Below are 26,204 nucleotides of genomic sequence, written 5' to 3'. Positions count from 1 at the left end.
TGGAATTTTGCTAAAGCTAGTAAGTGCAGCGTATTGCTGCAGGTGTTTATATGGGTTATCAGCAAATCTGGGGTGGATTTAATTTTATCAACCCCTTGGGTGTGTATGTACACAGTTTGCTTTGATAACTCTCTGTGGGAAATGAGGTTGATATGTCACTCTTTTTGGCAGACACACAGAAAACATTGAGAACGGGATGGAGGAACAAAAAAAAAAAAAAAAAAAGAACAGGCATGCAGGTCGTAAGCGAAGCGTTGTGACAGGCTCAGCCACCGCCCCAACCCACGTTGGGATGACAGCCCGCTCCAGACCAGGATGGTTTTAGGTGGAGGTGGCCACCGTCTGACAGTTCGCGTAGGGACCGACCGGAAGCACCCGGAAACTGGGGCTAGCGTGTGGATCAGCCAACGACCCCAGAATTTTATTTGGACTGCGCAAGAACCCACCCACCTCCACCTTCACCTTCATTATCAAACACAAAGCACAATGGCACCCAACACAAGCGCCATTCATATTCTCGATTTTCCTACAGAGGTTTTATCTAGTATTTCTGGCTTTGTCAAGTTCGATGGCTTTTTCGAGCTGGATGGCTTGAACTATTTCGAAAACCTGACGCAAAACACGGCCAGCATCAAAAGCCTCCGGTTAGTTTGCATCAAGTTTTCCACCATAGCCACACCTCTGCTTCTCCCTGTTGCTTCTTGTTCCGTGCTTGATTCCAAATCTCTTGACGTTTTGGACGAGATTTCCCATCATGCCACTTTCTCCAGCCTTGTCAAAGTGGTACACGCCCGCATTGGGTTTTTCGATGCAGTGATCACAAAGGACCCAACCAACCTGGCAACGTATCTTTCTTGGGCCTGGCGAAAATACTCCGAATCCAACAACAATGCACCATCGGCTCTCGTCGACGCTGTCGTCGACGACTGGGAGCGCCTATCAAAGGATCCATCCAGCGAAGTTGGCGCCGAGAGCCTGCGAATCCTCCACTCGATACACGCCGAATACAAACGGCGATACCTGGCACAGTGGGATATCCATCGATCGGGCACCGCCTTGCGACGACTCGCGCGGGCCATTGCCAGAATGCCCGCCGCAACCCGCCTGGTCATCGACGACGACCGATACCGCGTGCCCTCGCACCTGGGTCCGCTCATGGTCGCGACCGTGGGGGCCGGGGTTGTCGACGACTCCAGCCTCGCGGCTTTGGCTGCGCCCATGAGCTGGTGCAACTGCTGGCAGTTCAAGGACATCCACGCCCCCGTAACGGCGTTGGAATCCTGCCACCCGCCCATCGACCTCGTCATCAACCTCCCCGTCGCCGTCCACCAGGCCGGGGTCGCACTGACATGTCTTCGGATACTCAACCTTCAGATCCCCGAGGCCCTGCCAGCTTGGGACTCGGGCTCTGTTTACCTGCGGCCGCTGAAGCTCTCGGGACGCGAGGAGCTGAGGGAGGCATGCCAGACCCTGCAAGTCCTGGAGGTCACTCTGGGGGACTACTCAATCAGGGGCTGTTGCTCCGGAGGTGTCAGGACATCTGTGCAACACACGAGAAACCTTGGCTGGGGGCACCAGCCCGAGAGCGAGGTGCAATCGACCCTTCTCGCCCATGTTGTGAAGCTGATGCTTTCCAAAAGTCTGAGACACCTTCATCTTGATTCGACATCGCTCGACTTCAGGTTGCTGAACAATGAAAATTGGCAGGACGACGACTTTTGCGAACACATGTTTGGCGATCATCCCCTGCCCAACCTGGAAGTTCTTCATTTGAGCAACAACGCACTTGGTGATGGGGAGGAGCTGATCCAGCTGATACTCAAATCTGAAGCTATATACCAATTTCGCTTGAGAGATGTTCGTATAGGAGTCTTGGGGCATCCATGGGAAGTTTTTGAATCAGGGGGTTGGGCAAAGATCCTGGAAGTCCTTCGAGAGCAAACACCCCGTATGCGTGAAAACGAACTCAGGCTTCGGGGTTGGGTCCTGGATGAGACGCCAGTCAGGATCAGAAGCGTAAACTGGTCAGAAATTAGCGGATCGCCGAGAGAGCTGTATTTCGTTGCACAGTCACTTTTCACCGAAGAGATTGACGGGTTCACTGCGGTGGAACATTACATCCGGGGAGCGACAGACAAAAACCCACTGGTGGAACTAGACAAACTTTATCCATATGATGAATGGGACAATTATTTAGCAGCAGAATTATAGAACACAAATTTGCGACTTAAAGTTCTTAACAGTGCCGATACATCGCGTTACTACAATAAATTTTGACTGCCATATTTCACCAGGCCTGGTTTGCTCAGGACTCTTTACCCATTATACTTTTGTTGACTTCAAGTTATTTTTGTCCTCCAAGCAAGAGCCTGGATGCCAAGATTATACTGTCGCGGCTACTGACTATAGGATACGCATTGGCTTGGGTACAACAGCAACCGGCTGCATTGGAGACACTTGTGTTAGCACACGTCCAACAGTAACTTCTCGTTGCTGTTCTGGCCCCCCATCGGCCATTTTCGGAGCCACCGTTGTTGCTATTTTGGACCCGCTATCCCTTGGCTTACTGGGTATGCATGCATGTGCAATGGTTGTTGGTCGTGCGAATATTGAAAGCCCAGGGGGCTGAGTGGAAGCAGCCTCTGTCCCCACACCCAAAAAAAACTGACTCAACATCTGATTCATGCTCATATCTCCAAGCCAGGACGAAAATTTCCGATCGTTTGTTGGTATGGCTATAGGTTATGCTGTGGCGTGGCAGCATCGCGCATCGCCTGCTATAGTGTATCGTGGGGTGGTTTTGGGGGAGGGTTAAACTGCTTACGCTGGAAGTGTATATTTAAGCCGCAGGGCGGAGCTAGCCGAGCGGCAAGTAGTAAGGCCTCGAATAACATTTACATTCTTGTTCTATGAAGAAAAGTCGATTGAGGGCTTTTTCCTATATCACTCTGTTATTTTCATTGTTTTATTTTTGACGGGCCAACCCTTAAGCTGACTAGCTCCGACATACACTCCTGTCTGGGTTTGAACTGCGGACGTAATTCTGCAACATCACTACCTTCATTGAAGTAGTAAGCAGACATTAGCATGTAAATTTGCAGGAGCATATACGGGGTTCTGTGATGGAGTCTTTTGTATTTCGAATATGTTATAAAGATTTTGATGCTGCTTTTGCTTCATCTAGATTTACTCAACACCATGCATCAATAACAACATTGCCTTACCAAATCATCATATAATTTTGTTTCAAACAGAGTTTACACACAGAATCACACATCTTCACTTCTCTCATCGATTATAACTCCATTAAGCACATATACATACACACTTGCAACACCTAGCCGCATAGCTACAGGCTTCTTTCATCCACATCAACTGTCAGTCATGCATTTGCTTCAGAACTTCCTTCTGCTTTGCACCACTGTTAGCCTCATAGAGGGCGCCTCCTTTGGTATTTAGACAAACCACAGCACCCCCAGCTCTGACCATCAATGGGGTTGATAAGGATGATGCCAAAAACTGGATGCACTTTGCCGGTGCTATTCAACTGGAAACTCCTCCAACCTTGGCAAAAGGAGAGCTCATATTTGCTGCCAGTCAGGCATCTACTGAGATGCATAACAAAGCCAGAAGCAAAAGACAGGCCAAACAAGATTACCCGTCAACAATGGCAGCGATGCTGGTTGAGAGGGACAATGCGCCAGGCGAGGTTTACTTCAGCAGCTCCGTTAGAGGATCAGGCGTGAAACAGTTATACTCCGGCAAAATTGACGACCGAGCTACAGTCGACTCCCCCGAAAGGAGGATGGAGGAGAAATTCGGTGAGAAGAAACACCTCTACGGCGGCAGTTGTGGCGAGTATGGCGCCTTGCGAGAGTACGACCGTCTCAACCGCGATCCTGATTCTTCGACTTTTAAATGGCCCGACGAGAGTAAAACTACTTTTGTTGCGTGGTTCAAGGGGAAAGTTGTGCCTCCATGTGGAGGCGAAAAATGTTCGGAGGAGCAGTTCGGGTGTGCTGAATTTCTTCAAGCGACCGGATTCAGGAATGTAATCCTCGACGGGGAGCCAGATGGCAGCACATGGAGCCAGTGGAAATTCTCTCAGCTCCAGCCCATCAAAGACCGTGCTCCTCCTATCAAGGATGCATCTGCTCAGAATGCACCCGCTACGGACACCTCATGCTCGACAACTTCAAACTCTCCTTCATCAGGCAATTCAAAGCGGTCTATCAAAGCCAAGTCCTGCACTCGACCATCTAAAGCACCCAAGGCAGTTACAAAAGGCGGCAAAACTGTGAACGGCAAGCAAAACAATGTGCAGAAGAACAGCCGCCCAAAAAAAATAGCGCGCAAAAGAAGACTGACGCAAACAAGAGTGCAAAGAAGACGACTGTCACAAACAAGACTGTGCAAAAGAAGACTGACACAAGAAAGGATACGCAGAAAAAGAACGGTCCAAGTAAGAGCGTGCAGAAGAAGAATGATCGAGACGCTGCCGTGAATGGCGGCAAAGGGAACGCTGCAAAGGGTTCAAACTCTAAGATAACTCCCGGTAAGGCCACAAAAGGGCAAAAGAATCTTGGGTTTGCTCAGCGACGCGCTATGAAGATGTTAAAGTAAGCAAAATATGTTGTTCATGACATTCATGGAGGAAGCAAAGGGATCCGGGGTTATGTGGCATTTTCTACTGTTTCGGTTTTCGATATTTTTTTATAGACAAGATTCTTTTTACTTTTACTTCCGCAGACACGCTCCCTTTGTGTGTTGCAGGCTTTACAACTCGTGACGGAACCATATAATATCATCCACATCCACGTGAACATAGATGCTACATCCAAGGCAGTGATAGACCCTAACAACTGCTGTTTAAAAGCACAAAAGCAACACAGAAACCCCCTCCTCAGCCGGTCCACTCGGCCTCAATCACCGCAAAGAACTCGCCAGGCTTGGGCTCGCAGTCCTTGACCTTGAACCTCTGATCCGCCGCCTCAAACACGCCCTTCCACGCCCCGAGCGGCCTCTCCTTTGCGTTGAAGAGCGCCATGAGCCTCAGGTCCGTCGCCGTGCCCATCTGCGTCAGGCTCCTCGGCACCGCCGGGTCAGGGAGCGAAGCTGCAGCCTCGTCCTCGTTGGCGCCGCCCACGTACTCCACCAGGATCACCTTGGCTCCGGGCTTGAGGGCCGGGATCAGGGCACGCAGGATCCGCGCGCACTCGTGGTCCGGCCAGTCGTGCAGGATCATCTTGAGGATGTACACGTCGGCGCCGGACACGGGCTGCGGGTTGAAAAAGTCGTGAGGGGTGAAGGTGACGCGCGAGGAGAGGTCGGCCGGTACCGAGGATGCGAACACGGGTGCAACCTTGGGTAAGTCCTGCACGTGGATGCGCAGCGAGGGGAATTTGCGGGCGAGTACCACGGCGTCGTGGCCTGCTGAGCCGCCGACCTGTGTTTTGGTTTCGTAGTTTATCAGTCTTGTTCCAAGTCAAACGATGTAGGGTATAAAAGGAAAAGGAGCAAAAGTGCACGACTCGACTTACATCAACAACAGTAGCATCCCCGAGCTTCTCCCAATCGTATGCGTGCGAGAGCACGTCATCAAAGTGAAAGATCTCCTTGAGGTACCGCATAAACTCGACAAAGTTCCTCTGCCGCCAGCCCTTTTCATCCCCTTCGCCGTCGTTCTCGAGCATATCCCACGAGTTGACATATCGCCTCGCCTGACCATCCCCACCCTTTCCGGCATGCAGGTGCGCAAAAGCCGTGTGCTCCATCTCGGGGCTGAGCTTCTCCTTTCCCCTGCTGTACCGGTCCAGCGACTCGTGCATTACCATCATGGGCGGGCCGGCCTCGTCCAGCACCGTCGACACGAGAGCCCTCAGGCCCGGCGCGCGCACGAGGGCCGCGGATCGTGCCGTGTGGCGCACGCGGCCCGGGCCCGTGGACGCGTCGCTGGTGAAGAGCCGGATGGTCAGGCCGTGCTGGACGACGCGGCGGGTCACGTCGAGTGGCAGGCGGACTTTTTGGGCGATTTCTTGGTACGAGGCGCTGCCGTCCAGCGGCACGGCGGACCAGAAGTTGAAGTAGTTGAGGACGTTGAGGCATGCGGCGTCGGGCATGGCCTTGTGTCAAGGGTGGGTGGGTAAGTAAGCCAGCTCTTAATTGATGGCTGTGATAATTGGGGGGGATGAATAGAGATGAAAAAAGGGGTTACTCACATTGTGGACGTAGTTGAATATGCTCTCACTTGGACCTTGAGCCAACAGCCACATGTCGTTAATCCTGTCGATTAGGTGCTGGCGAGTCATAAAGGACTCAGCAGTGAGTCCATCGTAACGTGTTGGGCTGTCAGCCTCAAAGGTCGGGACATCAAGTTTGTTGTCCTCGAGAAACTTTGTCAATTCAGCCGATAGCCTAGTGATCTCGGCAGCGATGCCATTGAGCGTTGTGGGTGGCTGTTTTGTAGGCGCCTCAGCGGGTGTGTCCCCAAGGGATCCCATCTTCTAGCTGTGTGAGGGAGGGGGTTTTGCAAGTGAAAAAAAGGTCACCAAATTGGGATGTGTACAGATTTTTTTAGCAGTCACGGGCGATTGTTTTTGGGATTAACGGAAGCAAAGGTGGGTAAGAAAAGCCAAGAGCAGCAGAACGTCCCTTTTTGTATTTATGAGCGTGGATATTCATTTTACAGAAACCTCAACCCTCCTCTACCAAAACCCTCACTTTTTTCATGCTTGGTCTCTTGGCTTAGTTACCGAAGCCCCGCGGGACAGACATCTCGGCTTTAGACTCTCCCCGGACACCTGATTACTCCTGGACACTGCGCGATTTTATTCTGAATTGGCACCTAGGTCCACGATGTGGATTTTATCTGATCGATCTGATAAGACAAGGTGACTGGCTGCCAAGGCATTAGAGTTCCAATCTCCACTCAAGTTGCCGACGAGCTTGCCGAGTTGCGACCCCTGCCTTTCTTGGCAAGCATGTGGGATGGTGCGAGTTTCTTGTCAAGCACGTCCATTCCATTGCTTTCTCGGGCGGCAAACCCCGAAGGCTGTTAATCTGGGTTGAGTCTTGGCCAGAATCCCGTCTAGGGTGGCGCTGTCAGCCAAGATGGGTAAGGGAAATGGCGGCTGGCTTGACGGAATAAAAGAAAAAGAAAAAATGTATGCTCAGCGTCAAAGTAGGACACAACATATGCGAGTGTTTTTGTTCTTGTTGGTCTGCATCCACTCAAATAGGGTTCTCTCGCCCACTGCATTGTTACAGCCCACCCACCCTCTTTCCCGAAATTGATAAATGTGTCAGGCCCCACGAGCGGAGCTTCGATAATTTGGAATTTTAAGTGGTAAAGATTTTCCGTGGCTGCTTGGCAGCTCTGAAAAAATTAGGTTATATTTGGGACGGATTTATTCATCTATGGTTCGAACCTTCTATAGGTGGACTAATCTATAAAAACCACCGACCACGGTGGGAATTCTTGTTTCACACGTCCCAGAGCAAGCAAACAAACACCTAATTCAAGTGGTGTACCTGAACCACGGCACATTATCGGCCTTCTCCCGTTCCATTTCCTTCTGCTCCTCGGTCAATTCGTGCGCCCCAAGCTCGGGGGAGATGGCCTCTCGCCGGGCGTTCTCCTTCTTACACCATGTCGACATGAAAAGAGTGAGGAAGAAGGCCATGCTGCAGACGGGCAAAGAATCAGCAATTAGCAAGCTGCATACCAACAAAAAAAAAAAACATGGTAGGGATCGAGAAAACTATACAACATACCTGATGAACCCGATCAGAATCGAGTGTCCTGTAATGTACCGAGGCCCATCCCGCGAGAGGTACACATATGAAGCGATGATACCACCGCAGTTGCCGCCCATGACCTGCATGGCGATACCGGTTCCTCGCTTCAGACTCCCGCCAATGTTTCCACTGTTCCAGGCGAGGCCGAGGGGGATCTGGGGGTAGATTCCTAAGAAGGGGACAATTGAAAACTTGTTAGGTCTGACATCCCAAGACGGTAGCTCCACAGACAAAGATTTACAGGGAACCCCTAAAAAAAAAAAAAAAAAGCAGAAAAACAAATCGTGACTTTGGACTTACCAACAGCAGCCAGCACCGTCCCGACGTACTGCGCCTTGGAGTTGTCAGTGCCGCACAGCAACCCAAAGCCCGCGATACCGACGAGCTGGAAACCCATTAGGAAGACGCCACGCCGCTGCCACTTGTCGGCGAAATAGCTCGCGGCGATGGTGAAGCAGCAGGCGACGATGTACGGCGGCACCGTCATGAGCTGCGCGTCATTGGCCGTGTACCCCATGCTCTTGACGATGGTGGGCAGGAACAGCGAGAACGAGTAGATGGGGCAGAAGCCGGCCATGCAGATGAGCATGTGGATGTAGATCTTCCAGTCGCCCAGCGCCTGCCACACGTACTTGACGTCGAATTCGTTCGAGAGGTGGCCCGAGTCGGCCTGTAGTCGCCGTTCAACCTCGGTCTTCTCCGCCGGCGTCAGGAACTTGGCCTTGGCCGGCGAGTCGTGGATGGCAAAGGGTGCGGCAAACGACACGAGCACGCTCAGCAAGCCCTCGAGGATGAAGATCCACGACCAGGCCGCCAGGCCACCGACGCCGCGCATCTCGGCGATTCCACGCGCCAGGATGCCGCCAAAGGCGCCGGCCATGGTGGCGGCGGAGAAGAAGAGCGCCATGCGGAAGCCGCACTCGCGGCGGCAGTACCACTGCGTGATGTAGTAGTTGACGCCCGGGTACAGGCCACCCTCAAACAGACCCAGGAAGACGCGCGTGGCGAGCATGCCCGAGTAGTTTTTGACGAAGCCCTGGCAGATCATGGAAACTGACCAAAAGAACATGATAAAGGTCAGCCAGCGCGAGGCCGGAAAGCGCTTCATCATCATGTTGCTGGGTATCTCGGCCGCGATGTAAAAGGGGAAGAGGATGGCGAGGCAGTCATTGTATTGAATGCCCTTCAGGCCGAGATCCTGTTCCATATTGTCAAGACGAGCATTGCCGATGTTTGTGCGATCAAGAAAGCAAAGCCTGATGTGGTGTCCATTGTTAGTGAGTTGGACTAAATGGCTTTCCATGGATCGATCGCTTTCCATCAACCAACTAGGGCAAAGACAGAGTGATGAGGTGGCATAGAGGACCAGCACTTACAAGTAGATGAGTGACATGAATGGGATAATATTCCAGTCCAGCTTGCGCAGAAGCGCTTTTGTGGCCTTTTGGTCATATCCTTGGGCCTCGTCTGCTTGAGTCGTCCCGATATCGATTGAATCACTGCCAGATATGTCACCTGGAAGGCTGGCAACGGCAGCCACCTTCTTCTCGTCCGACATTATTTATGCAGCTTATGCAGTTGGAATTAAAATAGGAGAGTTTCCAAACAGATGTATGTCTCGGTATAGGGCTGAGGAGTTGTTTCCGCGGAGATGTGCAATAATCCTGGGGTAACCTCCAGGGCTAATAGGGTCCCAAATTAATACTTGATGAGGGGAATGCTCTAAGAGGAGCCTTAATGGTACATCCCCAAGAGGAAGGCTACATCTTTTATATAACTTCGTGTATCCCAGACTGCAGAACAATCCCAATACCCTGGCTTATCGGCCGTTCTCTCTTCCAATTGTCTTGCTCTTGCCCTACACACAAAGCCGCCCACGTTCCGAACATGTTTGCCTCCCTGGCCAATAACGTCGTACCGCTTACCCCGGTGGCTCCTCGGGACTTATCCATTCAGGCGGCATTAATGTAACCATTTCAGGGTTTGGAGACCAGCTGTAGCATCAGGGCCCGGCTAGGTACAGGCACTTGTCTCACTTTCTCTTCCCAACCACCACAACTCACAATGCTCTTCCTCGCACGCTCGAGCTAAGTCAAAACAAAATTGATCTACCACAAACAGACTCATCAGCAAGCTACTACTGCACGTTGCATGAGGCAAGTAACGAAAAAGTAAGCTCGCTAAGCATGTCAGCGGCTTACCCTTATAGTCTTTGATTGTAACCTTCCCCTCATATAATATGCAGTGTGTGGACCTGCAGTGTAACTGTTGACAATTCGGGGAGGTTTGTGAGGGTTAATTGATCCCCGGTAAGCCCAAGCCCTACTACGGAGTATTTCAGGACCGTGGTTCTAGATTCTATCCACTTGCTTTTTTTTCTTTCTCCAAAGACCGAATCTTGCATGGTGACAACGAGATCTAGAATCTAGACTTTTCACAGGGTCATGATAAGAATTCAAGCTAGACGCGAGGAGGAAGGTGTTTTAAATGGCATATAAAGTGGTACGTGATCATTATGGTGTTGAACGAAAAAGGACAATACATGATAATATGTTCAAAAGGTTGGCAGGTACCTACCTACATGCCTTACTTACTTAGGCAAGTCTTTCATAGTCTGAGCGATTATTTTGTTCGAGCACCTTACTACTATAGGTACTGTACGTAGAGTAGCACTGCGAATTGCAACACTGAGCACTGATAGCAAATCTTGGCACTTGAAAGGAAACGGTTTCGAGTTCGCACTCTGATGTCCTTTTCTGTCAAGATTCGGGCAAGATTGGCATTTCCAACCGACCTTGCCAAGCAAATACTTGGCTGGCAAGGTAGTATCTGCTACCGCTAGGGCTTGAAATGTCGAGAAATAACCCCCTAACGTAGTATGGGATTTGTTATCCGAAAGCTTGATGCTCCATAGTGGAGATAAGCGAGTCGAAAAAAAAGCCGCCAGGAGCCGTCATGTTACCCTTTTTTTTTTTTCCTTTACCGCCAAAACGGTTTTGGCTCGGGCCCAAGTTCCAACCCACCATCCGGAGCTTCCAAGTGTTTATTACAGGGTGTTCGAGATGATAAGATTCGACCCCATATTATAGATGTCGGCACTTGAAGCTTACCTACAAACTTTTTGTTTGCTTTTAACTTGAAACTTTTCCCTTGAAATAAGCACGAATCGCTTGCAAGCCCGATGCACGTGGTAGGTAACCACCGATGCGACCAACAGCTACATGCAAGATTGCCCTCGTTTGAGATAAAACTGCTAATCGTACGCAAGCAGTGCCGTACCAGTTACTTGGTATTTTCCAGTTGTGACAGAGAGCTCGGCAGAAACCCACCTTGACCTTACCACGTAGGCTTGTTGCTAGCGCTGTCAAGTTTCAGGTCAAGGCGTGTTTCGTCTGTGGCGCCGGACACCACTGATAGCAGTAGGTGGTACTGGTAAAAGTACTGGTAAAAGCTTCACAACTTGGTACCCTCGTCCAATTCTGTCACAGCCCATTTTTAGTTTTTAGTTTTTAGTTTTAGTCACGTTCTAGATTCCGAACCCCATCGATCGCATTGAAGCAAACCAACCTTGCTGTTCCAATCCGTATTAGAAATTCATGACCAACCAATCAAGCATTGAATACGACAAGGCAACACGCAAAAAAGAAGAAAAAAGCATGGTATCAAAACGAAGGCCCAACCAAGTGTTTACTTCAACCTCCATGTTATCATCGCTCACCTAAAATGACGAGCAAGGTACTTGGAATGATGCGATCCCATTATTCCTAACCAATCAAATCAACCGCATCAACTCTCCAACCCGAGTCCCTTTACAGTACTGGTGCAAGCTACCACAAAAGCGATAGCCACAAGAGCGATTTGCGCGCAATCGACAACAACCATTGCGCTTTAATTATGACTATGATTCCGTGCACATGAGTAGGTTGAAAAAAAAAAAAAAAAAAAAAAAAAAAAAAAAAAAAAAAAAAAAAACATTTTTTTGCCGCGGAGGCTCAAATTTTCTATACCTAATGTTAAATATTGTTGGTGTCCAAAAGTCTTGTTGTTTGGGTGCAATAGATGAATAATGTTATGGTGAACGCGTTGTGGCTTTTGTGGCTTGCGCACACTCGTTTTTGTGGCTTTTTGAGCTATCCCATCGCCGTTGTGGCTCGCATACAGGTAGGGGGCCTCCCCAGTTTTCTGGTTGTGCCAAACTGTTGGATCTGAGCTACAATTATGCGAAGCTTGTACGAAGTTATTTATGTATAAAGAGGTACCTACCTTAGCTACCTTGTTTTGATCGGATTACTAGTAGTACACCCCACACTACCCAAAATTCTGTGGTAGGCATATTCGGCGCCTACCGTAGTGACCCAGCTTGCCCAGCCAGCCACGCAACACCACAACCACGGCCATTTGGGTGCAAATCACGTATATCAACAGCCTCACTTGCCCCAAAATTCGCCTCGGCATGCTGCCTAGCAAAATCACAGAGGGTTCACAGCCAACTTTGTATGTGTAACAGTATCCTGTGGCACCAAGGCACGCACGCACGCAAACATTCACACCATTAATGGGCTCTCGCTAACCGGCAATCAGTATCGATATTAAAAATACCAAACGCGTAGTGGTTCTTCTTCCCTGACAATCATGAATCCGTATGATTTTCCCCACGATGCACGTTGCGTTTTGTGCCAACCTGTCAAGTGGAGCACAAAAACAAAGAAAATAAAAGACCGCTAAATTGGGTGGGCGTAAGTCAGTCACCAAACGTTACGAAAACAAACTCCCAACTTAGCTTTTTTCAAAAATATATAGCTTCTCACACAGAACAGGTATCCACAATATGACAAACACCATCGTCTCTATGGTAATAAACCTAAAGCAAGGTACCTTTCTGTAGTTTATTCTCTACATTCTTGCAGCAATCTTTTGCGATAGTCGTTTGCAGTCTTTTTTTTGTCCCCCAACTGCTGTCTTGCTAGCTCGCTAGGCAATCTACGGAGTACACCCTTGCCGCAAAATTTTTGCAGGTGGGGTGTGTCCAGCCCAGGCAGAAACAAAGAGGAAGGATTTGGATGAAAAGATAAAGTTGATACATTTTATCCTATCCTATTGGTTGGGAAAAGTGGACCCATGTCATCCCAAAAAATTTGCCACGATATTAGCATTGGTACAAGCTCCTCCACATGTCAGATATTTTCAATCGGAAACCTATGCCGGATCTTCCCAGTGTCCCCGATTATATTTAACTGTTTCGTCCTCTATTTCTTTTTCTATTTTTTTCCCCCTCTCTTGACCTCGAGGCGCCATGGCGCTCCTCTTGTCTGTTTGAATTGATCATCGCATCCCCCCACGTTGCCACACCTTCTTCAAACAGTTGAAGCTTGACAAGACACCCATCAAAAGATGAGCTTTTGTCCCACGTTCTAGCATGAAACTAGGGCTGAACGGTAAATGCCTCTCCCAGCGTCTGGTAAGATTTTAGTGCCAGGGGGCTAGTCAATGACAAGACGCCAAGCCCTAAAACGAACTTTTTTCACTCAAGTGGTATACACGAACGGAAAAGGGGGGGGGGGGGGGGGAACAGATCCGCCGCCACACACATGCCAAGATTCGTTTGCTGACATTCCAAGCGCTTTTTCCCTATTAATTGGTTGTACGCGGCATTTCTTTGCCGCAGCCAGGCGGCCTTCAAATTACGCTTAGCCTCGCAGCTCGCCAATGGCAGACCTAGGAGAAAGGGGAAGGGGGCCGTCTGCTATAAAAGTTGTTGCCTCTCCCAAAAGTCCAACGCCAGCTGACATGTAGCATAAGGGGTGCTTCCTAACATGAATTTCCCGGGTACATGCATTTTACGTGGTATTGACAAAAGTACAATTGTTTTTCTGGATAATAACCGATTGGCTACACAGAAAAGGCCCCAATCGCATCCGAGACTGCTGCACCGACGGAGCGGGCTGAGCAGACCAGTGGCTGACTGGGAATGCGCGGTATGCCAAATATGCCAAAAATGCCTGTGGGGGAAAAAAAAAAAAAAAAACAAATACCAGACGAGTCGATTAGGAAGGGGTACCTCGCGGGTGTCGAGGACTGTGTTTGTTCAAGAATTGCTACCGGGATTCCCCGTCCCGTGGCAAGAGAACTGGACTGGGATTTATAGTTGGGCGATAAAGTTCCAATTCAGTTTAAGATTGTGAAAAAAACTCTGGGTTTCTGCGCAGTAAGGTCCAGGCGAGCTCTGAAATAGCGCCGAGAGATTAAATTATGTGATGAAGCTTACGTGAGATATGCACGACGGGGAAAATGATGAACGTCTCGTTAAAATGGGTTAGCCCCCCCTTTTCCCTAGCGAAGTCATGTCACCCGTGCCATAGTTCTACCTTCTTTTTATTTTACGCATCTGTACGCTTTGGGCTTTTTTTTTCAAGCACGTCACAGAGCTTTCGACGACATCATCTAATGTGGCTGCTCGCAACGGTCGTCTGCTAAGTTTCTGGACGACACCGCACCAACCTAAGTGATATAATTCGACTTGTACACCTGTTTTGGTCACTGATTCAGTATCCCTGGGCGGTCGCTCAGACCCGAAATCGCCAATGATGGTCGAAAAGGTGCCAGTCCTGTCCCTCCTGGGGAACAGGAAGTTCATATGTCTTGTCCTAGCAGCCATCTCTTTGGCTTCCCTCACAATAACATACATGACGATCCCGAGTCCACACAGGGATTCCATGATCGCCGCCATAAAAGATAAGGCCTCGCGGATGAAGTCACAAGAGCCTCTCCCGAGCCCGCAACACCCTCCAGCCTCGTCGGTAGTTTCGGTGACAACGACCAACTCGGGCATCTTCGACGCCGCTTCCAACAGGACGCTAGGCGCCGAGAAGATCGCATTTATAAACCTCCCGCACCGCCATGACCGCTTCGACGCCATGGCGATACAGTCGCACCTCTCCGGGATTAAGGTCACCAACTTCCCGGCAGTCGACGTCTCCCAGCTCCGCGGCAACGGTCTTCCGCCTACCGAGAATCCCACGCGCCTCAAGGACACGGAGAAGGGCTGCTGGCGCGCCCACGCCAACGTATGGCAGCACATGCTGGAGCAGCAGATCCCGGCCGTTCTGGTCCTCGAGTCCGACGCCGGCTTCGACGTCAACATTCGACCCATCATGGGCCGGCTCAACGGTGCCTTCCGCGAGCTCCTGAGGAAGGAAAACCCGAGAGCCGACTTCGATGAAGACCCCAGCGACCCATGGCTGGCGACCACGGGCACGTGGGACATGCTGTCCATCGGGCACTGCGCCGACGGCCGCAACGACGACGGCAAATACGTCGTATATGACGACCCGGACGCGCCGCACAACAACTGGAAGTACCCCCCGCTCAACTGGGTCCTCAACGGGCAGCGCATCGTCTACCGTGCAAACCAGGTCGTCTGCACGACGGGATACCTCATCTCATTGTCGGGCGCCGCGCGCCTGCTGGTCCGGTCCTCCTGGAACCTGGAGGAGCCCGTCGACATCATCATTGCCCAGATGGCCCGCGCGAACGAGCTGAGGGCCTACGCCCAGCAGCAGGTGCTTGTGGCCCAGTGGCAGTACAAAGACGGTCTCAAGTCCGGAGGCAACAGCGATATTCACGATGGAGGCGACAAAGATGACAAAAAGACACCAGAGGAAGAGGAAAAGATCAAGAAGGCTTGGGAAGAGTCCAAAAAGACGCACGTTTCAGTCGAGGTCAAGGGCGGCTACAAGCATTCCGAGTTTAACGACTTTGCACTCGGCAGGGCATGGAATCATATTATCGGGGACAGGCCATGAAACGTTGACAACAGAATGATGTGTATATAATGTGACTTTTCCTTGGGTTCTTTTTCTCTTTATAACTTTAATTAAATCACGAACATGTTTTCTAAAAGTTGCCTTGGTCTTTTCTACGTCAAGAATAAATCTTTTAGTTCAGAAGCACTGCATGGCATTTGGGACACAGGTCATGTGAAGAATTTACTAGTTGGGGGCTGTTTATAGTGGGCCTCTTAAGGTATGCAAATTGCACAGGATAAATCGACATCACAAACTTCATGACTGTGCATTTCGTCACTTGCGCTTTTTATATGGTTTGGCGTAAACCGTTATTGATAACAGTAGCTCAAGATATTATATGCGAAAATCTTTGTGTTGTTCAAACAATTTCGCAAGCATGTAGAGTGAAAGTAGTGTTATTATGGTTCTACACCTTTTTGTTTGCACAAACGACCCTTTCTTCCCCATTAGTACGTATGTTACATTTATATTAAAGAAAAGCAATAAGCTTATATATAAAATCTCGATGCTGCTTCCTCAGAATAGCCAATTTCAACTAGCCTTGCAAGGGTTGTTGTGTACGGGCAGGCAATTGAAATTCGTGGACTCGATTTTCCCATGTAATTCGTCTAGACAGTTGAGTGATCCAAATTTTTGTTTCCCCCTTGTCTAAGTGGGGCCCACAGACTCCAGAGAACAGGCCCCGTATTTCCATCCCAAACAATGGAGCTAACCCATAAATGGAGCTAACCCATATTTTTCTCAAAGCACTCGCCTTTCTCTACCCTTTCAAGTCATGTTTCAAGAAACTCGGAGCCAATGCTTTTCTTGCCTAGGTAGGTAGGTTCCGCAAAACCGGTATAGCCAACGCAACGAACACTCAAGACGATACATCGGCCAATCTCATCATACTGGTATCCCTGCTTCCCCTTCTAGCAATGTCTTGGAGATTTTCTCCCCGTCACATTGATCGTCCAGTATAGCCAGCCCATATCAGGACGTCTATGTAACACGAATTGCTTTTTTTTTTTCTATACCTGTTTGGTCGTCCATTTCCGTCTTAACCGGACCATCTTCCACCATGTAGTTCGCCCGTCGCCTGCTCCTCCCATGTTAGAACAAGCCTAGAAGCCTTGATTACCAGAGAAAAACGTACTTGTTTTCCCACGAAATTCAGCACTGCTGTCCACCTGCCGAGTGCCTGACTTCATGTTGTCGCCGGCACGCGAAGCTAGTTCTTCGAAGGGTAATGATGTTGGAAACATTGCATAAGTGATTCTTCTCTATATTGATGAGAAAGGATTTGTCTCTAGACAAGATATCTTTGGATGCTCCAGGTAGGAAAATCGCCCACCTTTATATAGTTCGAAATGCCTAGACTGAAAGATCATCGGCAACAAAGTCGGCGGCTATAAGCTTTCGGACTAGACTAGAAACCCTTTTTGTTGCATAAAGCCTTATGTGCTCGCTCTTGCTTATACTTTCTTGGTCAAAAGCTAGAGTTTGATCGAGCTTAATCTCCAATACAGCGTCTCTTCAACACAACTTGTCATCCAAATCTTCAACGGTCACCAGTATCAAGTGGCATAACCCCTGAATGTGGCTGCATTAGATCTTGCATTAGTATTGACTTCGTGTTCATTTCAACATTTTGGCTTTGCAATTTTATCATGTCTTGCGTTTCAATACATGCAAACATACTATGTAGAAGTAGTACACTCGGTATTCCCCAGTCTGAACACAGCGACTTTGGTTAGAATTGATCCTCGTCATGCAAGCATTGAAACCGGCCAACACATGCTCGCCGACTTCTAAACCTGTTACGATTGCACTCGCCATTGCCTTCATGGAATCAGGCGTTCTCTTCAAAAGGCGTATTTTTACTGATCCGTCACTTCCGGCAGTAACGGGGCAAATTCCAAATGTCCTTCACATAGCACCCCGCCATTAATTAATTAAAGTGCCGCCTACCCAAGCATCATCGGATCATATTTGCGTAAAGTTTCAACTCCATTGGTCTCTGCTTCATAAACAAATAAACCATATCAAACTAACTCTTGGATGTCAACATTTCATGGTTTTTTGCTTACAGTTCTGCCTGCAATAGGTGTTTTACCCGACGAGTCGAACTCCTAACTATGTTAGTCGGGCTTGCATGTGTACCTATGTCTGAAACGAAAGATTACGTGTTTGTGAAAACCTAGATGTTCACTAGTTGAGTGCCTTGCTGTGGCAAAAACTTGAACATCAATGGAAGCTTTGTCTTGCTCATCCTGCATTGCTCCCTTTTATCGAGGTAATCTTGGTTACTTTAGCTGGCAAACACACATTTGTAGCCGAAACATATCCACGGACCCATACACCCACGGCAGGATCCCTCTTAGCCCCCACGCCTCTTGATCTTCCACCGCCAACTATAATGCTCCGTGACACCATTAACAAACACCCTCAAGGCAGTAACATCGTTGGACTCTCTCCCCTGCTCGATGGTTGCGGCCTGAATGGCCAAGTTCCCAAACCTTCTTGCCTTGTCCTCGACCCCCAGATACCCGTAGTTGTAAGCCACCTGCTCGTATGCATCGGCCATCCTACTCTGCAAGCCATCCTCCTCCATCAACCGCACATACCTCCGCAGCATCTCCTCCGTGACAGCCGCGCTGTCGGCATCCTTGAGCTCCGCCTCGATCCCCGCCAGCTCTGTCGCCCTCGCATCCGCCCCAGCCAGCGCCTTCAGATCCCCTCCCTTCCCCGTGCAGGCCGCGCACCTGCACGGCCGACCCCACATCCTCCGCGCCGCCGCTTCGCGCTCTGCCCGCCCCAGCCGCGGGTTGATGTACGAGATGGACAGCTCCTCTCCCGGGTGCATCTTGCGCGCCGCGGTCAGGTGCAGGGTGAGGTCGGTGTGGTCGATATAGAACGCCGCGTTGGGCCGGCAGTCGTGCGCCAGCGCCAGCACCTCCGGGTACAGCGCCAGGTGGCGGCCGTGGTCCGGCCCGTCCCAGTGCGTGGCGCCCGTGCTGGCCTCGAGCGGGTGCGCGCGCAGGATCGCCACCATGCTGCGGCTGCTGCTGCTGCTGCTGTTGCTGGTGTTGCTGGTGTCCGACTTGGCGGCGAGGTGAGACTTGCCCGCGGCGGCTTCCACCAGCGCTCGTGTCTTTTCCGGCAGGAGGGACAGCGCTGCAGAGATCATGTGTTCCTGTGTGTGCTTGTCTGCGTCCTCGAGGAACGTCTTGTGGATCATCAGGACGGGCGGTAGCTCCATCAGCTTGGTTGCGCGCTTGACCTGCTCCGTGGCAACGACGCTGATGCGTCCGGTTTCGACCTCGTCGTCTCTGAACGGGCCAGCAGCCTTGGTTTCCATTTTGTTCATGATGGCCTCGAGACGCCGGATTTTTTGGAAGTTGCTGGGCGTTGATATCACGGCCAGGCCTCTACCGCTCGCAACATCCCGGCTCGAGAACAGACACCACTTGTCGTCGTTTCCGGTGCAGATCTTGGGATCATACCAGCCCTTGGGGTGGAACAGGGCTCGCTCAGTGATGTTAGAGAGGTATTCTGGGATCTGCTGGAGTATACCCTCCACGGCTGCTGCTGCCTTGTCTGCATTGTTGGTCGCGAGTGCTGTTGAGGCCAGTGCAGCACCCAGGGTGACGAGCTGCTTCAGCAGTGCCATGGTGGTGCTCCCGTGCTGGAGATGTGCTTAGTCAATATTTTCAAGGCAACTGACCATCCAGTCAGTCTACATAAGCTACGACTCGGCATAAATGGCCTAGATTGACTGCCATGATATTGTTTGCTGCCAGTAGTACCGTTTCTAATATTTATTGACACCTCCCTCCCAGTGAGACTTTCTACCGACCTGCTTCATGCAATGTGTCCTAGATACATGACTGCCGTACCTTGATATTAATCCCGAGGGATGATTGCCGAGAATATAGTCTCGGAGGGGCTATTGCGGGATCTGCCTAAACCCGGACATTTACGGTCTCTATTCTGCCGGTTTGCTTGGACGTCGGATATTTTACAATAGCCGGCATTGTTGTGTACCAAGGAGCTTTTAACATTAGTTCGGGTCTGCCATTGGTTAAACAGACCTTGGCTTTGTTGTAATTAATTCACAAAGGGAATTCCGTTCAACCAAGCTCTCTCTCTGTTTGCTAATTGATCGTAGCACGACTTACCCCTCAATCACAAAGTCAGTCACTGATAAACATCTCGAGCGCAAAGATCCGAGAGGGGAAATGAGTTTCCAAGAAAACAAGGTTGTCAACGATAAGCTTAATAAGCGAGATGGTGAACTGAGCAAGTACTGTTGTTTTGGTCAAAGGAATTAGCCCCTTAAATTTGATGGGCAAAATCCTTCCACCTTGGACAACCTAGGAGCAGGAGAGAGAGAGAGAGAGAGAGAGAGAAAGTCTATCGACAAGGTGAGACTACGGTAGTTGTCCCATACGATGCTGATCCCCCGCGGCCCCGGGCTACTGAAAACTCCCCGTCAATCCGGACCGAACCGGAGCTGCTCTCCGCACAACGGGGGGCGGTGCGCCAAGCAATAAGACGCCAGCTACCACTCGAAGGCTAATCTAGCTTAGGTTCATAAGCAACTCAATATTATTTTTATCATGACCAGACGAGCCCCGCCGTTCGACGACAGCAGTGGCGATTGTTGCTACCGGAATAGAAGCAGGATAGGTAGTCAAGTCCGAGCTCTTTGAGCCTCATGTGCCAAGTTTCTTGTACCTCGTAAGTACCTTGGCCTTCTAATCACGGACGTAAATTGTATATTACCTTGTAGGACTTCAAGAGCAGTAACCGGGTTTTGGAAACCGTATGTAGTATTTACAGATTCCGTTGGGGCAAACTGCCCGGTTCGCTAGCGTAATGCTAAGCAATACACAAATCCAAGAACCATTTATTGCAAAGGACCCTGTTTTTTTTTTTTTTTTTGGAACCTCACCACTGCCAAGTGGAAACAATTTTGCCCCTTGTTGCTTCTTCCCCCGTCCGCGCTTCTTCTTGAATGATGGGAACAAGGAAAAAAAACAAGGAAACCCCTGGACGGTAAATTCCGTCGGGGGGGGGGGGGGGGCACTTCAACCAAGGATAGGAAACATGGCCGCCAGATAAAAAAAACCAAAACCTGCATGTCCCTTGAACAAGCTTCGGTGTTGCCCTCGTGAGTCGCATCAAAAAAGGGCGGGCGCCTCTCTCTCTTACACCCCGGACCGAGTCATGTACCATGTCCGCTTCAACCCGTCAATCCCTTCCGTCCAAGGAAGATGGGGGGGATTCCCATAAGTGGTATTATTGAGTACCAGAGTAGTATTTGCTCAAGCCTCGAGGGGTCCGCCCCCATCATTTTTTCTCCAAGTATACCATAGTAACCTACGAAAGTTGTATTGGACCAGTAAGTAGTATGCATATTCCCAATATGTGGGTTGAACGAAGCAGCATGAATAATGAATGCGTGCCTGCATCTCCAATATGAGACATTCATTTCCATCATGCCTCGACGATCTTCTTTCTGCACACGGGGGTTGGTCCGCACCGCGCAACGGCATATGTAGTGTCGTGAATCATAACGACGAGGCTCGCAGGATGACTGGTCGAGATAGTAAAACTAGGAGCTTCATCCTTGCAATACAACCGTATCAAGGTAATACCTGTCCAAGAGATCTGCTACGCATGTCGCATAGGCCCCCAAAAACTTGACCGATCTGCGGGCGGACTCATTTCATCCCAAATCTTGTCACTTTTCTACTCGTTTTTTTTTTTTGCTCTTCCACGGCGTGATATCCATGTACTTTTTCTATGAAGGCAGAAAACCTGTTTTCCCCCTCTCTTGAACCGGCATGTCCCAAAGAAAAGATCAGTCAAAACGTCTCGTATGAAGGGGCCATCTCAACGCATCTGTCGAACGACATCAGCCCAAAAATCTGGGGGAAAAAAAAAAAAGAAAAGACAAAATCATTAAGCTTTGACGGTTGAAGTTCGGAGAAAAAGACACGAACAAATAGAAGAAGCAGAAGACGGAGAGGGAGCGAAAGGATAAGAAAATTGGACAAAGAACAAAAAAAGAAAAATCAAGGAACAAGGACGCGATCCATGCGTCTATGCAAGTCATCTCACCATCGTGAAACCCCGTTTGAACGAACAAACTACGCAATACTGATGTGGTATTTTTCTTTTTTCCTGACCGGACACGCCGGACCCTGAAAAAGGCAGACAGAAAAGGGGGCCCTGGAAATATGACGGAGCAAGGGAATGCCTCAACTCATGTCGGTCGACCAACAAAGTATGCATATCACACTACCGATTTCACACAACGGCAACTGTCCAACCCTGCCCATAGACGTGCTTTAGCTCAAATGCAGCCATGTTTACCACGGTCCGTTGAGTATCAGTGTCGTAGGGAGGCGGTCAGAAAAATCAGCCCGCGGCAAGGTATCCTCGTTCCTTTGTTTTCCTTGGACCACAAAGGAATACACACACAAAAGAAAAAGAAAAAAAAAATGATTTGGAAAGTAATCACCCACGGAGTTTAACCCTTTTTGCCATTTGAAAAACCCAGATACCATAGATAGTCCCTGGTAGAGTTTATATGGGGTAGCCACTGTAGACCACCAGAGTATGATCTCGTCAATGCCTCCCTCCTGTGCACCCTTCTGCACTAATTATAGCTTGGACCTTGGTTGTTGTCATACAGGCATAAACAGCATGGGGCGCTCATGGGGTTATCATGTGATTTGGTTCCTAACGCCGCCCGAGTCAAATGAAGCTGACAAGACCCCTAGAGAAAACCGAGACGAGCAATCCTTGGGCCGGTCGAGGTAAGTTTCCTGTTGGTCTTTTGTTGTCCCTGTCCTAGATGCGAATCGATGCAACTTTGGAAGACTCCACCCACCGCAAGCAAGTTCCGATTCGTACCCAGGACAAAATCAGACTGGACACTGTCACAAGTCCCAAGAACGAGTTTCCTTGGTTGAAAGTATTGTTGTTCATTGCAAGACACATTCAGTTCCTAGTAGCATATACATGTGATGTGATTTGGTATTGTCCTCATGACTTGACACATTAGCAAATGTCCTCAAGGATAATATAACATAAACCATGACGAATAGTTGCCATGCCGAATTAACGCCCAAAACAATGACCCTTGCCATGCTAATAGCCCAAGATCCCAAAAACGCCCGTACAAGATGTTGCCTGTGTGAAGGAAATAGAACAAAATCGACGCATTGGAGCGCGCTGTCTCATATAACAAGTTAGAAGTAGAGCAAATAAAAAGGTAGACCAACGTCGCTAAGCAACCTGGACGGTGTGCTTGCACCCCGAAGAGGGTAGTGAATATATCCCAAGAATTTCAAAATCTGATCACTCAACCCCTGTTTTTTCTTCTTTTTCTTTAATAGTCCTGTCAGCGTCAATAAACGGTGACTGGTGTAGTATCCTGTTGGTTGACTTGTTGTCGCTAGTGGAAAGAATGCCGAGGCTAATACCCCATGGCCTCAGTGGCATCCACTTCACGTCAACATGGATTGGCAACCATCAAGACTGGAGTCCTTGCCTCATCCATTTGAGGAAAAAAAAAGTATACTGTGGCCGCGTTAATGGTTGGTGTCCTAGCCGCGACTGTGCGACTGAATCAAGCGCATGACAACCCGATCTCAAAGCTGACGCAAGGCGCTCAATGCTGACACTGGCTTATGTCAATATTGAAACTGTCGAAGGTTGTCGTACGGGCCCCGTCAGACTGTGCCACGGTGCTGACATGACGCAATTCCGAAGGAAGAAAAAAATAGTCGCGGTGTCGATTCATCCATCCATCCATCCTGGGAAGAATTTTTTCCCAGCCGTGCGCTGTCGGTCTTCGGAATCACACGAACTGCGCATTTTGGTGCCGTCTCCCGTCCGCCAAAATAGACCTTGGCCCGGAATGTTGTAACTTGAGGACTCCGTCCAGATAGCATGCAACTCCCGGCTCGGCCTGCAAGGGAGGGCGCGTTCATTTCTTGCCGCGGCCGCCGGTAGAGGTGATCTTGCTCGTACTCATCAAGTCGCCGATGTACTTTTGTAAGAACTTGTTGTTGCTGTCGAGTTTGTCGTGTTCCTCCTTGACAGCCTCTATTCGGTTGAAGATCATGAGCAGGGAATCTTGAAGTGCCTTGGCGTGCCTGGAGAAAAGAAGAAAATAAGTTAGCGGAAGTCCATCGAGGCGAAAAGCAGGAAAAGAAAATCGGTCCCTTATAAATGCTGGCATACATTCTGAGTTCGTCCCTGGCCTGTTTTCCAAGCGCCTCAATGTCCTCTGTCGTCCTCCTGGGGCTCATGGCACCGTCGTCCATCTCGTACTGAACGTGGTGAGGCTCCCTCGCCTCTATTGAGTCGCGAGGGACGATTATAGTGCCACTGCTCTTCCTGCTCGGTAGTCGGGGTCGGTTGAAACTGGGGGCGGGCACTGGCGGAGAGGCGTTGTCATCGCCAGACGAAGAGTCGGACCTGTCCATCTTGGGGGGCGCGGGATTGGCCCGTGTCGGTTGTTCTGGTACTTCCATCGCGGTTGGCGATGGTAAAGTGCGTTTTCTCTTTTGTGGAATAATTGTGTAGGATTTGATCGAGAATAGCGCTCGAAACGGAACGGGGTATTTGAAATGCTGTCGTATTATATGCAAGCTGTGCTTGCTTGCCTTTGGGAGCAGGGATCAGAGCCGATGTTTGATCGTCTCTACTTTTTGGGACTCAAAGCAACAGCGACAAGTTTTGCATGAATTGTCGAAGCCGGGATCGTGACGAAATTGAAAAAAGCTTATTATTGTCGTCGCGCAGGAGAGACTGAGTAAGGCACTTTGGGTATCTGAAGGTATGGAATTGTTTGCGAGTCGTAGCTTCGTGTGGCGTCGTAGTAGTATGGGACGGTTCTGCAGGGTGCGACCAAGGTGAGAGTAGGTTAAAAAAAAAAAATAGGAAGAGCGCGTGAACGATGGTTGGTGGGGATGGGAGGGCTGAAAAAAAGGGCCAAAGATCAAAAGGTCGGTCGGAAATTGGGTGGTCTTGGCTGGTAATCAAGGCTATTTGTGGAGTGCAAGCCAGTTCTGGTTGACAGTGAACCAAATACCACGGTAACAAGAAACAAAGAACATCAAAATCTTGTTAATGATGTTAAAATGAAGAAGGAAGGAGCGCAAGATACAACGAGCGGTGGGCGGTCGTCAACGCAAAGTATTATTGCGACCAGCGAAACTCCACAGCCAAAAAAGAGCCTTGCATGCACGCCCTCCCTCCCTCTCAATCAGGACCACCAAAATGGCAACTAGGCGTAGTGGTGGGGACCCTGTAAACCGGGGCCAAGACAGGGAGAAGGATTGGTCACTTTGCCCTGTTTTGCGTGCCGCGATCAACGGTCCTCGCTACCTCGTTGGGGAGCCCCTCGCGCGTCTATCCTAGTCCTGGTTACGGTACTGTGTACTGCAAGGTGGGTAATAGGTATGCGTGGCAGGCAAAGACAAAATTGAGTGAGGTGAAGGCAAGGCCACCGCGAATCAAAAAAGTATCGACCATGTACAGTAGTTTTCCGGTGCCAGCACCAGGAAGAAGGTTGAGCTAACAAAGATCGGACGGAGCTTTTACCGACGACAACCCCCACTCTTCTGCTTCTGCTTCTGCCTCTGCACCACTGTCGAATTGGGATCCGGTGGTTTCTTGACGATCAACGGGCTCGATGATATAATAACTGACGACTTCTGACGGCGTCCACACTGTCAAAGTTGCTCAGAAATAGGTATTGGTGGCCCATGTTGGATCACAAGCTTTGGAACAAATATAATTTTTTCTCCACCGGACCTGGTATCATCATGGTCATCATGGTCATCATGGCAAGGCCTTTAGCATGCAATTTCTTTGACTTTAGAATTGAGATGCACCAATGCATAGAAAACTCGCAAGGAGCATAACACGGAAGATTATAGAAAATCACCGAAGCCCAGACTAGGGCAGTATTACTGGAACGGATTTTGATACGAAAAGAATATCCAGTCGTAACGGAAATTTGACCGATACCGAAGGGTACGACTCGTGCAAAACCAACTCGGCCTTGGATTTTTTTTTTGTCCACGATGTCTTTTTTTGGAGATTGCATAGGTTACAGTACCTCGAGAAAGAAAAAAAATCAGGGGACCTCACCGTCGGGGATGGAGCCTGTCACATCCCGCCCGCCGCTCGCGGGGCATTTCGTCCCTTGAAAGCTAGGCTTGGCTGGCTAAACTGGGTTTGGCGGCCCTTCACCTGCTGACTTGACTAAAGTGGGGTTTACGGTCAACGGGTACTTTGTTTGTACCTTCCCCCCCCCCCCCCCCCCCCCCCCCCCCCAACTTCTAACTGTGCCCGGTATTCAGGGTCGTGGGTGCCAGTTGCCAGATAGGGATCGCCACCCTGTGACGCCATCACACAAACCCCGAAGAGGTGAGAAAGTGCTGACTGGGCCGACATCCGAATAGGCCCAAAGGGTTGGAGCAAAAGTCTCGAATAACTCTGGTGGCTGATCAACTTGTGTTCTTTTGCCAAACTTGTTTAGACGTGTTTGAACTGTTTTTCTCGATGGGATGAGAATGACGGATGTGACTTTGA

At 49.7% G+C, this 26,204-nt stretch overlaps 7 protein-coding genes across 7 annotated transcripts; 3 read left to right on the top strand and 4 right to left on the bottom strand.

Annotated features, from left to right (window-relative positions):
* Window positions 1–486: 486 nt before the first annotated feature.
* Window positions 487–2,245, top strand: PgNI_05297 (uncharacterized protein; the record flags this gene model as incomplete). Its single annotated transcript, XM_031125330.1, has 1 exon — window positions 487–2,245. The coding sequence occupies one exon, from the start codon at window positions 487–489 to the stop codon at window positions 2,209–2,211; it is 1,725 nt and encodes a 574-aa protein (XP_030983009.1). The 3' UTR covers window positions 2,212–2,245.
* Window positions 2,246–3,384: 1,139 nt separating this feature from the next.
* PgNI_05296 (uncharacterized protein) lies at window positions 3,385–4,617 on the top strand (the record flags this gene model as incomplete). The annotated part of the gene is made up of 3 exons (XM_031125329.1): window positions 3,385–3,423; window positions 3,506–4,297; window positions 4,387–4,617. Coding segments are annotated over 3 exons (1,062 nt in total), but the record flags the coding sequence as incomplete, so codon positions are not given.
* Window positions 4,618–4,698: 81 nt separating this feature from the next.
* On the bottom strand, window positions 4,699–6,580 carry PgNI_05295 (uncharacterized protein). The gene is made up of 3 exons (XM_031125328.1): window positions 6,219–6,580; window positions 5,541–6,122; window positions 4,699–5,446 (listed from the first exon to the last, which is right to left on the bottom strand). The coding sequence occupies exons 1-3, from the start codon at window positions 6,498–6,500 to the stop codon at window positions 4,904–4,906; spliced, it is 1,407 nt and encodes a 468-aa protein (XP_030982506.1). The 5' UTR covers window positions 6,501–6,580; the 3' UTR covers window positions 4,699–4,903.
* A 772-nt stretch (window positions 6,581–7,352) lies between these two features.
* On the bottom strand, window positions 7,353–9,507 carry PgNI_05294 (uncharacterized protein). The gene is made up of 4 exons (XM_031125327.1): window positions 9,174–9,507; window positions 8,098–9,053; window positions 7,774–7,966; window positions 7,353–7,683 (listed from the first exon to the last, which is right to left on the bottom strand). The coding sequence occupies exons 1-4, from the start codon at window positions 9,353–9,355 to the stop codon at window positions 7,518–7,520; spliced, it is 1,497 nt and encodes a 498-aa protein (XP_030982507.1). The 5' UTR covers window positions 9,356–9,507; the 3' UTR covers window positions 7,353–7,517.
* A 4,874-nt stretch (window positions 9,508–14,381) lies between these two features.
* Window positions 14,382–15,599, top strand: PgNI_05293 (uncharacterized protein; the record flags this gene model as incomplete). Its single annotated transcript, XM_031125326.1, has 1 exon — window positions 14,382–15,599. The coding sequence occupies one exon, from the start codon at window positions 14,382–14,384 to the stop codon at window positions 15,597–15,599; it is 1,218 nt and encodes a 405-aa protein (XP_030983012.1).
* A 2,362-nt stretch (window positions 15,600–17,961) lies between these two features.
* Window positions 17,962–19,295, bottom strand: PgNI_05292 (uncharacterized protein; the record flags this gene model as incomplete). The annotated part of the gene is made up of 1 exon (XM_031125325.1): window positions 17,962–19,295. The coding sequence occupies exon 1, from the start codon at window positions 19,252–19,254 to the stop codon at window positions 17,962–17,964; it is 1,293 nt and encodes a 430-aa protein (XP_030983013.1). The 5' UTR covers window positions 19,255–19,295.
* Window positions 19,296–22,611: 3,316 nt separating this feature from the next.
* Window positions 22,612–24,767, bottom strand: PgNI_05291 (uncharacterized protein). The gene is made up of 2 exons (XM_031125324.1): window positions 23,844–24,767; window positions 22,612–23,755 (listed from the first exon to the last, which is right to left on the bottom strand). The coding sequence occupies exons 1-2, from the start codon at window positions 24,134–24,136 to the stop codon at window positions 23,587–23,589; spliced, it is 462 nt and encodes a 153-aa protein (XP_030983011.1). The 5' UTR covers window positions 24,137–24,767; the 3' UTR covers window positions 22,612–23,586.
* Window positions 24,768–26,204: the final 1,437 nt, after the last annotated feature.

The sequence above is a fragment of the Pyricularia grisea genome, chromosome I (genome assembly GCF_004355905.1).
Source record: "Pyricularia grisea strain NI907 chromosome I, whole genome shotgun sequence".
Classification (NCBI taxonomy): Eukaryota; Fungi; Ascomycota; class Sordariomycetes; order Magnaporthales; family Pyriculariaceae; genus Pyricularia; species Pyricularia grisea.
Note: the sequence above shows the minus strand (reverse complement) of the source record. Positions and strands in the feature narration are given on the sequence as shown.

Bases quoted from the DNA above. Each gene is read 5' to 3' on its own strand.
- PgNI_05294 (XM_031125327.1), bottom strand. From the start codon at position 9,355: ATGTCGGACGAGAAGAAGGTGGCTGCCGTTGCCAGCCTTCCAGGTGAC. The intron at 9,054-9,173 runs GTAAGTGCTGGT...ACACCACATCAG, and splicing joins TTCATGTCACTCATCTACTT to GCTTTGCTTTCTTGATCGCA. The intron at 7,967-8,097 runs GTAAGTCCAAAG...TCCCCTTCTTAG, and splicing joins GACGGTGCTGGCTGCTGTTG to GAATCTACCCCCAGATCCCC.
- PgNI_05295 (XM_031125328.1), bottom strand. From the start codon at position 6,500: ATGGGATCCCTTGGGGACACACCCGCTGAGGCGCCTACAAAACAGCCA. The intron at 6,123-6,218 runs GTGAGTAACCCC...CCTTGACACAAG, and splicing joins TATTCAACTACGTCCACAAT to GCCATGCCCGACGCCGCATG. The intron at 5,447-5,540 runs GTAAGTCGAGTC...ACCAAAACACAG, and splicing joins GGGATGCTACTGTTGTTGAT to GTCGGCGGCTCAGCAGGCCA.
- PgNI_05291 (XM_031125324.1), bottom strand. From the start codon at position 24,136: ATGGAAGTACCAGAACAACCGACACGGGCCAATCCCGCGCCCCCCAAG. The intron at 23,756-23,843 runs GTATGCCAGCAT...TCTTTTCTCCAG, and splicing joins GCCAGGGACGAACTCAGAAT to GCACGCCAAGGCACTTCAAG.